This window comes from Prionailurus viverrinus, chromosome C2, assembly GCF_022837055.1.
Source record: "Prionailurus viverrinus isolate Anna chromosome C2, UM_Priviv_1.0, whole genome shotgun sequence".
Lineage (NCBI taxonomy): Eukaryota > Metazoa > Chordata > Mammalia > Carnivora > Felidae > Prionailurus > Prionailurus viverrinus.
This window is the reverse complement of record NC_062569.1, coordinates 12,104,084-12,119,525: the sequence shown is the minus strand read 5'-3', so window position 1 is coordinate 12,119,525 and position 15,442 is coordinate 12,104,084. Positions and strand designations below refer to the sequence as shown.

At 43.1% G+C, this 15,442-nt stretch overlaps 1 protein-coding gene across 1 annotated transcript in view; it reads right to left on the bottom strand.

Annotated features, from left to right (window-relative positions):
- GADL1 (glutamate decarboxylase like 1) overlaps nucleotides 1-13,949 on the bottom strand; it is a 138,227-nt gene extending 124,278 nt beyond the window's left edge. Inside the window, exons 1-3 of the mRNA XM_047875748.1 lie at nucleotides 13,782-13,949; nucleotides 5,810-5,936; nucleotides 3,466-3,556 (exon numbers count right to left, since the gene is read on the bottom strand). Coding sequence (XP_047731704.1) covers nucleotides 3,466-3,556; nucleotides 5,810-5,936; nucleotides 13,782-13,934 — 371 coding nt within the window. The 5' untranslated portion in view covers nucleotides 13,935-13,949. The remainder of the gene's footprint in view (nucleotides 1-3,465; nucleotides 3,557-5,809; nucleotides 5,937-13,781) is intronic.
- Between the last annotated feature and the right edge of the window lie 1,493 nt (nucleotides 13,950-15,442).

Genomic DNA, 15,442 nt, shown 5'->3' with positions numbered 1-15,442 from the left:
AAACACTTCACTTCTATGACTAGAGTCAAACCATCCCTTTGGTGTCCCGAGAAATGCACACAGAGTTTTATTAAACCAAGTGGCTATGGACCTGTGGGTGGAGCCTCTGTAGAGTCTTGGGCCATTTATCCAATTGGAAATAGAGACATGTGCAGTCAGTGATAGCGCTGGTCATGATTTGATAAATGCCAATAGCTGGTGGCCTTAGGGATATGCAAGCTACTTCAGAAGTCTTAATTTACGGCAAGGGAGAGATAAAGGCAGTGCATCTAGAGTTTTTACATTAGCTATGAGCAGTGGCCACTTTATTCTCTGGATGCTGCTTTGGATGCTGGTTAAAGAAAAACCATTGTCATGGTAACCAGGTGTTACTAGATTACAACCATGAGTACCCTAACAGTCAGCTCTAGATATTCTACATGGAAACTACGAATCCTCAACTAGGGTTTCCTCTATTACATTCCTGTGTTTGTGCAAATGGGAAGTCCTCTGCGGGGCATCTCTTATTAGGTGATGATTTTATTGCAAAGCACTACCCAAATCCCCTGTCACTGAAGGGTTTGTTGCTCTGGGCTGAGCTGCTATTGCCAGAGAAACGAAGTTAGCCCCTTGGGAATTGCGTCAGCTTCAGGGAGCCACCTTTCCCAAGGTCACAACCTTTCCTCTTATGACTGGGCTAGCTGGAGGTGTAACGGTCATGTGGACCCAACTCCAGACCACTCTAAAGGGCCATTGTAGCTCCAGAGATCTCCATGGAGTCGGCCAAGATCGTCACTGAGCCTGCATGACAGCTGGACTCCTGTCTCCCTCCACTCCTGCTGCCTTCCCCTCCCCTCACCCATGTTGATCCCAAAGGCATTCCTTAATACACATCCTGCTCGCTCAATTCCATCTAGAGCAGTTTCCCCGAGAACCAACCTGGGAAGGTGACCATGTCTTGTTTTGTGATGTTTGAGTCATTTCTTTCTCCAGATAACCTGACGGAGACTAACTGTCTATATTCTCCTTCTCTGACAATCGGGCCAGTGCATTAAAGTGTATCTGAATAAATGAGTACTCTAAATAGGTACGTTAAACAGACACACTTAGACTTACAGTCACAGGATTTAATGCAAATATTTTAACATCTGGAAGGGAAAACGTTGGAAACAGGGCAAAACAAAAACACGAAATGAAACGAAACAACAAAATAGAACACCACAGTGTATCACCTCCCTATGTGCCAAGCACTCTCCAGACATCATGTCATCTTGCAAACAGTCCAAGTTCTATTTCCAACCATGCTAGGCAACCAGTTTACACATAGCAAAAGTGTGGGGAAAAGTATATACGTTTATGTGTACCTGAAAAATGGTGAGATAATCATCCGCTTTTTTAAAAAAAATTAATTTTAAGGCTGCCTTTGAAAGCCAGCCAAACTTTGAACCTGAGAACAGGCATGGAAGAGGAGAAGAGGACATCATGGGATGCTCTCAGGACCTCCCATTTCGAGGGGATTGTTCAGCTTAGCAGCAATTGAACGTTTTGTAAACCTCTCAGTGTTTCAACTAAAAGAACCCAGGAAGGAAGGTAGAAAACCCAAGATCCACAAGGAAAGGTTCACAGAGTTGGGTAATTTAACTCTCTCTTCTGGCCTATCTAGCACTTACTTAACTGTTGTACTCACTGTGAGCTGGTATCATCTCACATTACGCACAAAACCTTCTCTAACTGAAGTCACCAATGACATCCATGCTGCCAGTTCTGGGGGCAATTTTGAACCTCTGTCTTCAGTCAATACTCAACAGCATATGATTCTAGACACACTCTCCTCCATGGCTTCCATGCCTTCCTGTTTGATTTTCTCCTTCCCCTCTCTCTCTCTCTCTCTCCATGGTAGGCTAGCCTTCCTCCTCCCGATGGTAAAATATTAGATGTCCTCAAGGCTCAGTCCTGGGCTTCTATCCTCACTCTACACTCTGTCCTGCAGACACTGCTTCTCCATCTCCTGATTTGTTTTTATTCAAAGTGTTTTCATCCTGCTCATCAAAATCATTCGTTTGGCTTTGAAAATATACCGGTGCTTGGGACATAGCCACAGAAATTCAGATGTAATTGGTCTGGGTTGGGACCTGGGCCTCAATACATTTTTTGGAAATGTCCCAGGTTGATTCTAATGAACAGAAAGAGTTGAGCTTTACTGACTTCAGGAATCCCATCCACGCCTACCATTTCAATTATCATCATTCACCACAACTTCTAAACTGATACTTTTCATAGAGATATCAGCTTGGTTGATACACACTCTTGGATATCTCAAAGTCACTGTAAACTCAGTTGCTCACAACTGAAAATTAAATTCTTGCTCTTGCCTTTTTTTTTTTTTTTAGCATATCTTTGAAAACCAGTCCCCTCTTCTAATGCTTCTTGCGTCAATGAATAAAATGACAGTCAACCCAGCTACAAAAGCCAGAAACCCAGGCAACATTTTATAAACCTCCTTCTTGTCCTCATTCCCAAGTTCCGGTATATTACCCAGGCCTTTCTGTTTTATCTTCTAAGCACATGTTTTTCTCTCTATTCTTATCACTTCTGTCTAAGTCCAAGCTACTGTCCTCTCTCGCCTACGATAATGCCCTCCGGATTGGTCCCCTCAATCCACTCTCCATATTTCGAGTGATCTTTTCAATAAGCCAATGGTGCCTCATGATTTAGAAACCTTTACAGCCTTTCCTTTGTACTTAGGATGTCTCACAAACATGGCCCACTGAGTCCTGCATATCTGGTTTCCATCCATTTCTCCAATCACATCCTCCATCACACTCCCCATAGCTTATTCAGCTATACCTGCACTGATCTTTCAGTTTATAAGGTACACCACGCTGTCTCTTGCCACAGGGCCTTTGTACATGCTGCTCCTCTGTTTGAAATTCATCCTTCCTCTTTTCACCTAGTTAACTTATACTCATCCTTCAACTCCGTGTCGTCAATTCCTCAGAGAAGACTTTCCCGAGCTCCCAACTAAGAAAATTGTCCACTTATATTTATCGCATCATGCACGTCTTCTTCATATGTGAATTAAAGGTTTAGATCAATTTGTGTGGATAATTTTGATCAATTTGCATGGAGCATCTCTATCTCACTAGACTTTTTGCCTCGTGAAGGCCAAGTCAAGGTTTGTTTTTATTCAGCGTATCCCTCCCGCACTTGGCAGAGACATGACGTTTCATGCAGGAATGAATGACAAGTTGCTTTATCAATTTTCTCATTTGGTAGGTGGAGATAACCATGCCTGCGTTAACCATGTCACAGTCCCACTATCAAATCAAACGGCTCTTTAAAATACTGCTAAGTATCATTCCATTATTTATGATGACACTGTACAAATGAAACCATTAAATAGAAATTCACAAAATAAAACTTCACCTACTTAAAAAACATCTCTAATGCATGCTCTGTGTAAGAGTTCAGTAAAATGGCACTTACACACTTGGGTTTAAGGCTTCTGTCATAAATCGGGCCACCAAGGAGTAGTAATCAAGTCCAGCATACAACTGGTTGAAAAATCTGGGATGGTCTGTAAATTTAAACAGAGTATTCATCTACACAGCGATAAAAAAGACCAGTACTATCTATACAGCAGTAACATAAATGAATCTTTCAGACAAGAAAAGCAGCCAGATACAAAAGAATATATACTGCATGATTCCACTTAGATGTCATTCAACATCAGACAAAGCGAATCTACGGAGACTGAGGTTAGAATTCTGGGTACCTTTGCGAAGGTTATACTGTCGAGGAAGGGGCTTGAGGGAGCCCCTGGAGTGCCAGAAATGGTCTCTATCTTGCTCTGGGTGATAGTTACTCATGCACAGATAGGTACAAATACATGAAGCTAAGCACTTCAGATTTGTCTACTTTACTGAATGTAAATCATGCAACAGCTTTAAAAAGAATTCAAATTCTAATTGTGTACAAGGGAAACACATGTTGAAGACCCACCTCATAACCGTTTCTACCGAACAATAATATGTTTCTAAGCAAAACTTGGGCACTACCTTGAGACCTCTGGTTTATCTGCTCCCTTTTGTCTAACAACCCAGATCCAAACCAGAACCCTGGAGCACTGGATTATTTGAACTCTTTGTCCAGGTATCAAAGCCTGCTGCCTTTGTCTTCTGAAAATATTGATATTAACTTCCGCATCTTTAAACGCATTTCACTCGCCAACAGGGTTCACGCTGGGCTACCGGTGGGGAGTGACTTTTCATTTTTCAGATTAGACCGTTTTTCGTAGTGCAACTGGCTTATGTAGATGGAGTAAGATGTGACTCATCATGCGGCTTACATAAACTTTCTAATTCAACTTACTTCAAAGGCAGTAGCCTTTAAGACTCAACTCCAGTTCCAACTTTCTTTTTTTTTCCCCCTCCTATAAAAGGTCTCATAAAGGTTCTTGGCTTTACACAGTGTGAATATTCACACCAAACACCAGGCTAACTGACTTGACATTCTTAATCATAGGAAGCCCAGCATGACAAACAACAAAGAGGCAGGAGGTCTATTTCTAAATTTGAGTATTTGGGAACCTTTTTAGTTAGTGGCTTCTCATTACGACGCTCGGCGTTTGGTTTTAGGTTTTCTTTTTTTTTTTCCTCTTTAAACTGGGGGTTCGATAAAAAACAAAAGTCCAAGAAAATGGTTTTTTAAAAATAATATGTGGAAAACTTCCTCTAATCTGGCAGAGGAAACCAGACATTGCTACAAGTAATTTTAATAAGATTTTTTTTTTAGTTCCGTGTTAATTTATGATTGATTTCCATGGTAACATTAGGGAAAATATCCAGTAAACTGAAAAATCTACTGCATTAAATGTCATTCTCCACTTCTGACAGGCACTATAATAATAAGATATGTATCTCTTCTTTTGAAATGCTAACTGGGTTTTTGATACATACACCAGACTTTCCCAAGGGAATATAAAGCAATTATTTTTAGCCAGGATTTTATTATGTTCTTTCCACTAAATTTAGTTCAGTGTCAGAATTCACCAAGCATAATGCCTGTATGGTCCTAAGCACTAGATTACCTTTACGGCACACGGAGAAATGCATATTTGGGAAAGTTACTTTCTTACCTTTGGAACTTGCTCCCTGGGTGTATGGGATATTAACAGTTAGAATCGCACTTCTGCACAAGACGAATACCATGCTACTGCATTTACAAAAGATCGTAGTTGTTAAGTCTTCTTGTGAAGCTATCACAGCAGAAACTTACCATGTGTTCGTTGTTTTTTTTTTTTTTTTACACCATCCTAAGGGTTTTCATGTTTTGATCCTGCTAGATTTGATGAAATAATTGGGCAAGTACCAATTGCCAAGAGTTCATCAGTATCTTCCACGTCTATTCCTGTTTATAGCAAGGACACCCTCCTTAGCATTTTTTTTTCTTTTTGCATATTCTGGGCCTTTCGGATTTAAAACCCCTTCACACATTCTAATATCAAACTGACCTTTGGCAGTTTGGACCAACATAAGCAATGATTATAAACGGGGGATGGGATGGCCAAGGAACAGATGATATTTCTATATGATCACTAACACCAACAGTTTTTCCATCGATTTGTCTTTGGCCTTGACAAAAAAAAAAAAAATCTGTCTTAGGGATTAAATGGCCCATCGCAAACATATCAGAACCACTCTTTTTGGATCTAGCTTTCTTATCTCATAAACATTGTCATCCTCAGCTTTACTGTGAGGTAAATACGTGCTTAAGAAAATATAAGAACTTATCAGGGGTACGGACGAGGGAAGCAAATGAAAGGTCTTACTAGTTTTGACGCTGTAGCGGATGACATCCCGGCAGAGCTCCAACAGCCTGTGGTGTGGCTCTCCTGTGTTTCTCATGTCCAAATCAAGAAGCTGTTTCAGCTGTTCAGGAGGCCGCCACTCGCAAACCTAGACATTCAGCAATGGCAGTTAACTGAGCACCCACCGGAGCCAGGTACAAACAGGATGTTACCATCATGGACCCTACCCTCCTGCAGCTCCCAGACAGGTGGGGGAGACCGAGATTTAAATGTGCCACCACAGTTCAGCGTGAAAAGGCTGTGAGAGTGGCCCAGATGTCATTGGAACAAATGAGGGGCCCCATCTTGGATTTGGAAGGTCAAAGACTTCCTGGAGAAACCGATATATAACCAAGCAAAGATTAGGCCGCGGGGTGAGGCAAGGGGCACTCTAGGCGGAAGTAATGGAAGTCATAAAGGCTAAAAGATAAGGGGCACATCTCAAGAGTGAAGTTAGTTTGGTGTGGCTAGAGCATGGGGTTTGAGGAAGGACAGGCCAAGAAGGGAAGCTGGCACGCCACGATAACTTCCTAGTCTCTCTGCTTGTGCCCCTATCCTTGTCCCATACAGTCCATCAGCCTAGCAGCCAGAATCCAGAATGATCCTCTTGAATCGAAGCTATGGTCGTTCCTCTGCTGACATATCTCAGCGGTTCACTTCCTTCAAGGTAAAGCCAAAGTCCTCACAATGACTTAAAATGATCCTGTATGATCTGCTTCCCTCCTGGTTGGCTCTGCCCTGCTAACGTGCTCTTCCTTAAATAAGACCAAGAACCCCCCCACCTTGGAGTCTTCCCACTGGCTGTGCCCTCTGCCTGGATGCTCATGTCCCAAATGTCCTCACGGCTAACCTCCTCTGTTCTTTCAGAGCTTTGCTCAAAGTCACTTTCTCAATGATAGCAATCCCAATTTCCTTATTTCACATCACGAGCTGCACCCTGTCCCATCTCTGTCAGCCCCCCCCCCCCAACTTTTTCGCCTCTTCCTTTTTCCATAGCACTTGCCACCTTTCATTTATTATGTCCCACATAATGTCCACAAGAGCAGAGATGTCCATCTGTGCTTGCTGCTCCCAAGTAGCTAACACAGTGCCCACCACGTAAGAAGTGCTCCATAAAGACGTGATGAACAGAAGGATTAATGAATGACTGAATGGGATAAACAAGACCCTGATCATGACAGATTTTCTCTGGCATGTCACAGAGTTCGAACTTGGCTCGAAGGCAGATGCTGAAATGTTTGGGACAGGGGAATGCTATGAACATATCTGTGTTTTGGACAATAGCTTTAGTTGCTATGTGACGACTCCAAGTGAAATTGGAAATGAGGGGTTACTGTATTAAACCAGGCAAGAGAAGGTGGTATTCTGGATGAGGTGGATACCAGTGGAATGAAGTATTTCCACAGATATTTAAAATGCAGAATCAATAGAACCCAGAAGTCAATTACACAGTAAGGATGAGGGAGAAGAATGGGCCAAGGACAACCCTCAGGTCTGTAGCTTGCGTGCATGGGTTGAAGGTGGTGATGGTGGGGTGGGGGAGGCGGGTGGAGAATCTGGTGGGATGTGGGGTGGGGATGATGAGGTTTGAGCGTATTTAGTCTGAGGCCTCTCAGGACCTCCAAAGGGGGTGCAGCAGTTGACCTGAAGCTCTTGTGAAAGACAAGAAACGCAGTTCTAGGCATATACTATGAAAATACAATATGGATAACATGGCTCAGAGAGAACCTACCGCTAAGAAGAAAGGCACGGGATCTCACCTGGGCACCAACAACACTTAAGATACAGGCAAAGGGAGAGAAGCTCACTCGTGAGGTGGAAGACAAACCAGAGAAGCAGGGACAATCTGAGAAGAGTTTAGTGCTGCTAAAACAAAGAAAAAAAGAATGTTTTGAGGAGAAGATGGTCATCACTATCGAATCCTACTGCGAGGCCGAATTTGATAAAGATTGAGAAGTGCTCATGGGATTTATCAACAAGGAGGTGTTCTTGGCAATACCAGTTTGGCTTAGAGAGGTGGGAGTGAAGGCCAGATTGCCATGGAGTGAGGGTGTGGGAGGTGAGGAAAGAGAGGGAGGAAGGGAGTGTAGACACTCTTTAAAAAGTTAGGCTGTGGAGAGGAGGAGAGAGACAAGGGAGTAGCCAGGAAGTCAGGAGACTGGGAGGTGGGAGGTTGGGGAAAGAAGGAGGAAATACTAAGCTGTACAAGAGGTATGAAATTAAAGTCTGATGTGAGAACCATAATAGGCAGAGTTCAATCAAAAGTGAGACCATCGAAAGGAATGACTATTGATACAAGCGTATCTCAGAGACACTGCAGGTTTGGCTCCAGACCACCTCAATAAAGTGACTATCAGAATAAAGTGAGTCCAACACACTTTTGGTTTCCCAGTGCCTATAAAAGGGATGTTTACACTGTCCTATATATAGTGTGCAATAGCATCATGTCTCCAAAAAATGTCCATACCGTAATTAAAAAACACTTGTTGGGGGAGGTCATTGAGAAGAGGTGACCACACAGGTGACCCACAAGCTGGACCCGGGCACTTGGAGGCTACTCACCCCCTCCCCGTCCTTGGAATGTGGGTTCAAGTCGCATTTCCGGCTCTGAGGACACAGTCTTGAGATGATGTGGTGTTGAGAACAGTCGCATAGTGTATTTGGCTGAACCCAGTTGAGGCCTCTATCTATCTCTATGTATATAAACTTTCTAGATGAGGCAGGCAGGCTCAGGGATCCACCCATCTTGCTGCTACCCAAGACAAGTCTCCTATGTAAGTTCCCTTTGCTCATTAAAACTGCCACCACCAACCTGGAGTGGCCTGTTAGTTTCTTTGGTCTCTCCCTGCCCTCTGCCAGGAGCCAGTTTCAGATTTCACCCCAGGAAGCCCCTGAGGAGATTATGGAGCAACACTACTTTATTGCTAAAAGACGCAAACCATCATGGGGCACAGGGCCTTGCCTCAGCGTTGATGGCTGCTGTCTGATCGAGACGGTGGCTGCCTAAGGCTGGGGCGGCTGTGTGGCAATTTCTTAAAGTAAGACAACAATAAAGTTTGCTGCATCAACCAGCTCTTCCTTCCATGAACGGTTTCTCGGTAGCATGTGATGCTCTCAGCATCTTGCCCACGGTAGGACCTTTTTCAGAATCAAGGTCAATCCTCACAAACCCTTGCCACGTCTTTGTCAACGAAGCTAATGTCTTATTCTAAATCCTTTGTTGCCGTTTTAACAGCCTTCACAGCATCTTCCCCAGCAGTATATTCATCTCAAGAAACCACTTTCTCTGCCCATTCATAAGAAGCAACTCCTCATCCGTGCAAGTTGTATCATGAGATTGCAGCCATGCAGTCCCCTCTTCAGGCTCTGCTTCTAATTCTGGTTCTCTTGCTGTTTCCACATCTGCAGTTACTAACCCCACCAAAGACTTAAACCATCCAAGCCATCCATGACGGTTGGAATCAACTTCTTTCAAACTCCTCTTAAGGTTGATATTTTGACTTCTTCCCATGTTTCACAAATGTTATTTATGGCATCTGGAACGGCAAATCCTTTCCAGAATGCTTTTTTTTTTTAATTATTTTGCCCATATCTATCAGAAGAATCACTCTCTGTGGTAGCTATAACCTTACAAAATATATTTCTTAAATAATAATACCTGAAAGTTGAAATCACTCCTTGATCCACAGACTGCAGAATGGGTGTTATGTTAGCAGGCATGGGACCATTCATCCTGCACATCTCTATCAGAGCTCTTGGGTGACATTATGTGCATTATGAATGAGCAGTGATATCTTGAAAGGAATCTCTCTTCTGAGGAGTAGGTCTCAACTTTGGGCTGAAATTATCGAGTAAACTATGTTATAAACAGAGGTGCTGTCATCCAGGCTTTGTTGTTCCATTTACGGAGCACAGGCACGGGAGATTTAGCAACGTCCTTAAGGGCCCTGGGATTTTCAGAATGGTCAGTGAGCACTGGCTTCAAGTCACCAGCTGTATTAGCCCCTAACAAGACAGTCAGCCTGCCTCTCCTCTCCAGCTTAAAAGTCCTAGGTGGCATCTTCCAATAGAAGGCTGTTTCATCTGCATTGAAAATCTGTGTTTAGTGTAGGTCTTTTTTTATTTTTTTATTTTTTTTTATTTTTGGGACAGAGGAGACAGAGCATGAACGGGGGAGGGGCAGAGAGAGAGGGAGACACAGAATCGGAAACAGGCTCCAGGCTCCGAGCCATCAGCCCAGAGCCCGACGCGGGGCTCGAACTCCCGGACCGCGAGATCGTGACCTGGCTGAAGTCGGACGCTTAACCGACTGCGCCACCCAGGCGCCCCTAGTGTAGGTCTTTTGGATAACCTGCTGTAGTTTCTGTGTCAGCACTGGCTGCTTCACCCTGAACTTTTTTTTACAGAGACGGCTTCTTCCCTTACACCTCACGAACCACTCTCTGCTAGCTTCAAACTTTTCTTCTGCAGCTCCCTCACCTCTCTCAGCCTTCCTAGAATGGAGGAGAGTTAGGGCCTTGCTCCGGATCAGCCTTTGGCTTAAGAGATAACATTGTGGCTGGTTTGGTCTTCTACCCAGACCACTAATGCTTTCTCCATATCAGCAGTAAGGTTGTTTTACTATCTCATCATTCATGTGTTCACTGGAGTAGCACTTTTTCATTTTCTTCGAGAACTTTTCCTTTTGGAGCCACGATGCGGCTGACGGATGCAAAGTGCCTAGCTTTTGGCCTATCTTGGCCTTCAAAATGCCTTCCTCACTAAGCTGAATCATGCCTAGCTTTTGATTCAAAATTTTTTTTAACATTTTTATTTATTTTGGAGAGACACAGAGAGACAGAGCACAAGCGGGAGAGGGGCAGAGAGCAAGAGGGAGACACAGAATCGGAAGCAGGCTCCAGGCTCTGGGCTATCAGCACAGAGCCTGACGTGGGGCTCAAACCCACGAACCGTGAGATCATGACCGGAGCTGAAGTCGGACGCTTAACCGACTGAGCCACCCAGGCGCCCCCTAGCTTTTGATTTAAAGTGAGAGACATGCACCTGTTCCTTTCATGTGAACACCCAGAGGCCATTTCAGGGTTATTCAGTGGTCTTATTTCAATACTCTTGTGTCTCCAAATAGGGAGGCCCAAGGACAGGGTGGAGAAACCGGGGAACTGACTGCCAAAGGGCAGAACAGTCAGAATAAACACAGTTAAATTCACTGTCATATGGGTGTGGTTTGTGGTGCCTCAACACAATTACAACAGAAACATCAGAGATCCCTGATCGTGAGAAATATAAAAAATATTACAATATTTTAGAATTTGTTAAAAGATATAACAGATGTAATAATGAAAAAGTTTGAAATAATGTGAGAATTACCAAAATGCAACACAGAGACACGAAGTGAGCAAATGCTGTTGGAAAATGGCACCAATAGACCTAGTAGATGGAGGGTTGCCACAGGCCCCCCAACTTGTAGAAAACATAATATGTGCAAAGGACACTAAAGTGAAATGAGGCATCCCTGTATACACAACAACATGAATAAATCTCAGATGCATTTTGCTGAGGGAAAATTGCAAGCCTCAAAAGGCCTCTTGTGATAGAATCCCACCTATCTGACATTCTGGAAAAGGCAAAAAATAAAAAATACGGGCACAGAAAACAGGTCAGCAGCTGTCAGGAGCTAAGGCGAGGGGCAGGGTTGACTATAGATGGTCCCAGGGTTGATTGTAGAGGGGGTGATGGAACTGTTCTATATCTTGATTGCGGTATAGTTACATGACTTATCAAACTCACATAACCACACACCGAAAGGAGCAAATGTTACTAAAAGTAAATTATAACTTAATTTTTTAAGTTTTTTTGTTAACTTTTATTTACTGTGAGACAGAGATAGAGAGCAAGCAGGGGAGGGGCAGAGAGAGAGGGAGACAGAATCCCAAGCAGGCTCCACACTGTCAGCACAGAGCCTGGTGTAGGGCTTGAACCCATAAACTGTGAGATCATGATGCAAGCTGAAGTCAAGAGCTGGGTGCTTAGCTGACTGAGCCACCCAGGCGTCCCTGTAACTCAATTTTTTTTTAATGTCTGTAAGAGAAGGCACTAGAAGTAATCAACTCACAAAGTGTGGGGATGTATCTGAAGGTCACCTTTCAAAGGTGCCCTGTTGGATCTCTGAGAAAGTAGACTATATTCACGACATAAAAATTCCACCTCCTTCTCCCAAATTCAACATAGCTTTCAACCCAACTTCACATGGAGAGACACGGTGACTGTACTGCAATCAACTTGTGGTTCCTTAACTGATAACTTAAGATCTTAAGTCTCCCCTTCTTGTCTTATCTCCCATTAGTCCCCTACATGAGCCCTTCTTTCTGGGCAAAATTTCCCTTTTGCAATGCTCTTTCCATTCTTTGCCTTCCCGCTTTCTTCAGCACACATGGGTCGGCTTCTCTCTGCCCTTCAAAATCTTACTTGACCTTCACAACCCACATCAAAGCTCAGACTGCCCACTCCTCTGTGAAATCCCCGAAGTCAGCCCCAATCACACACATTTATCACATTCTTACTGGGACCCCCTGTTCTCTTGTCCAGTGAAAACTTATCCTTCCAATTAGACTATAAATTCTGTTCAAAGCTGAGCTTTTATCTTATTTGTCTTTTTATCCCCCAGGGCCAAATATAATGGCTTACCCGTAGCTAATACTCAGTTAATATTTAATGACTGAATAGAGGCCAATTAAAAAGGAAAAAAGCTTACCAGCAAAGCAGTGTGCTCCAAAGTGAAGCCGGTCCAAAATATTTCACAAGTACAGATAAGACCAGAAAATATGCAGTTATAAATATGTAAGCAAGAAATACCATCAGTGATTTTGCCTGGAATGTAGCTATTCTAAGTTCACGAGACACTTTCGTCTTTACTCGTATTAGTTTTCCCAAATGCGTGTGATCAAAAATTCAGAATAAATACCGTTCCACATTCAAAATCTTTTTTAAACGATATTTATTTTTGACTAATAGAATTGGAATAAGAATCCCTCCTATACATCTATTCGTTGATACTTCAACTCCAATATGAAAGATAATCAATGTGATAAAGGATTATTGAGCAATTATAAGAGACACACAGAGGAGAAGTTCAAAGCACAGACTCAAGCCAGGCTTCGTGGATTTTCGTGCCACCGCTAATACCTACTAACACGTGATCTTGGGCAGAGGACTTGACCTCCTGTGCCTCACTTTTTTCCTCATCCTTAAAAGAGAGTTAACATATAGCCCCTGCTTCTTAGTGTTTTTCTAAGGATTAAATGCACAAATTCACATGGAATAGTCCTGAGAACATCACCTGGCACACAGAAAATACTCCTAAGAGTAGATGTTATTAGTAATAATTGAAGTATCAATTTGAATCTGAATTGGAGCCTGAATTTGAAACCCAGGACCAGTAACCGGTGCCAGTCAGAAGTCAGACTTAACCAAGATTTCCAGTTGAGCTCAGACAAACTCCTGAGAAGGACCTTTAGATAAATTTTAAAACTTTTCATACCCTTTTCCCCATTCCGCTTGTGTTTTACCAGTAACAAAAAGAATGTGCCCATGACAATGGAGAGCAGAGTATTTTTTAGGGCGTGTATAAATCAGATCATCAGGTTAGTTATAATCCACACGGTTACAGCGCAGAAGCTTCATTCCTGTGTTTCATGCCCTCATGGTCAAGGTCTGAGGTCTCAGCCAGTCTCCCAAGAAAAGATGGCTGCCAAAGTTAGGCGCCAACCCTCCTAGGAAAGTAGATGCTGGGGGGAAGGGGGTGGGGCTCACACTTTGTTTCCAGGGATCCCCTTGAAACAAAGGTAGGAAGGAGATAATAGCATGAGCTTCCCATTTTCCCTTACCTCGAACCACCAGATTGGGAAAGAACCTATCTTTCCCATTCAGATTTCTGACAGGTGTCTTTTATTTTTACCTTCTCACTGACATCCGTAGCCTTCAAAACCACCTCTTCCATGATTAGCCTACAGGCCTCTTCCACAAATTTTTCTCCTGCTTTGGCGTCTGTTGTGGGGCCGTTCAGTACAACCCCATCCACGAGAACGGCACTCTTCTTACTTGGAACCATCTCTTGTTGATGGGGGTCTCCTGCAAGCACACAAACAGATCATGTCTGAGATGGAATCTAATCAGATCACAACAAAACACAAGGGGAAAAATGGGTCACTACCCCAGCTTCGAATGGTGTATCTCTTTTTTTCAATGTTTTTATTTATTTTTGAGAAAGACAGAATGTGCGTGGGGGGAGGGGCAGAGAGAGAGGGAGACACAGAATCGGAAGCAGGCTCCAGGCTCTGAGCTGTCAGCACAGAGCCCGAAGCGGGGCTCGAACCCATGAACCGCGAGAACATGACCTGAGCCAAAGTTAGATGCTCAACCGACTGAGCCACCCAGGCGCCCCATATCTCTTTTAATACATGTGGGGCATTGAAGCTGACAGTTTTTTTATAGTTCCCAATGGCATAATAGAGTTAAGGAAAGAAAGTTCTATTTTCCATTCCTGCAGCATCTTGTTTAGCATCAGGGAGTGCGGAGGAGCTCAAGAAATGTAAATTCAACCTACTTTACTCACTCTTGCAAACACCTTTCAAACACATGTACAAAAAGATGATTGTAGACACAAGCCCATGTCTCTTTTGTGCACATACACTCTTCTGCAATGTGTTAAGGACTGCCATATATTCCTTTTGTAGGAATGAGTCATTCCTGAAGAAAAAATGATCTCTAGGTCACCTCTCTTAACTTTACATTTGAAGCTCATGCTTAAATGACCCTCTATATTAAAGACACTGCTTTTGTCCCTGAGGGCCCCTCCTTACATGTACTCAGCCACTTCTTTATGGAACAAGAAGAAAAGGAAAGTGAGATGCATGATGGTTGGTGTAAACCCACATTTGATACCCTTAAATTTTTCAAACTTTCAGTTTGGGCACAGGCAGAAGGATGGAACAGAACATTTTTAGGAAGGTACAACTGCCAGTCAGTGACTAAAGGTTAAAAGTCAACATGGAAATCTATATCTGAGAATAAAGGTTACTGCCTACCCAAAATAGCCCTCCACAAAAATAATTCTGGCAACTTCATCCAAATATTCCACCAATATCTGCCACAAGCTTTGATTCAATTTTATTCTCTCTCTAATCAGTGTCTCTCTTTCCTCCTGTAATGTACATTGTGGAAATTTCCAGAAACATATGCCAGTGGCCCATAAGCGTTTCAAATATGTTTATGCTTACTAAAGCATAAAAAGCATAACAGTATTAACATTTATTATGCCTTAAAGTCCGTCTTTTCCTCAAAGTAGTTTATTTTGGTAAAATTCTGTGGCTTTACTTCTGTCACTGGCAAACCCAATTGGTGTCCATGGAGGCAGATAAAAATGGCACAGGCAGATTCCCCAATTTGGGAAAGCCGGGTTCTGCAGCAAAGGATCAATCTTTTAACCTCACGCTGAAGGGTAAACCATCCAGAGCTCCAAGGCCAGATTTCAGTTCCACCCTTCACTTTGACTTATCTTTCACTTGGAAGGGTGCATTCAACACAGCTCAGGGCCAAATGTGGAAGCCCAGGGTTTGA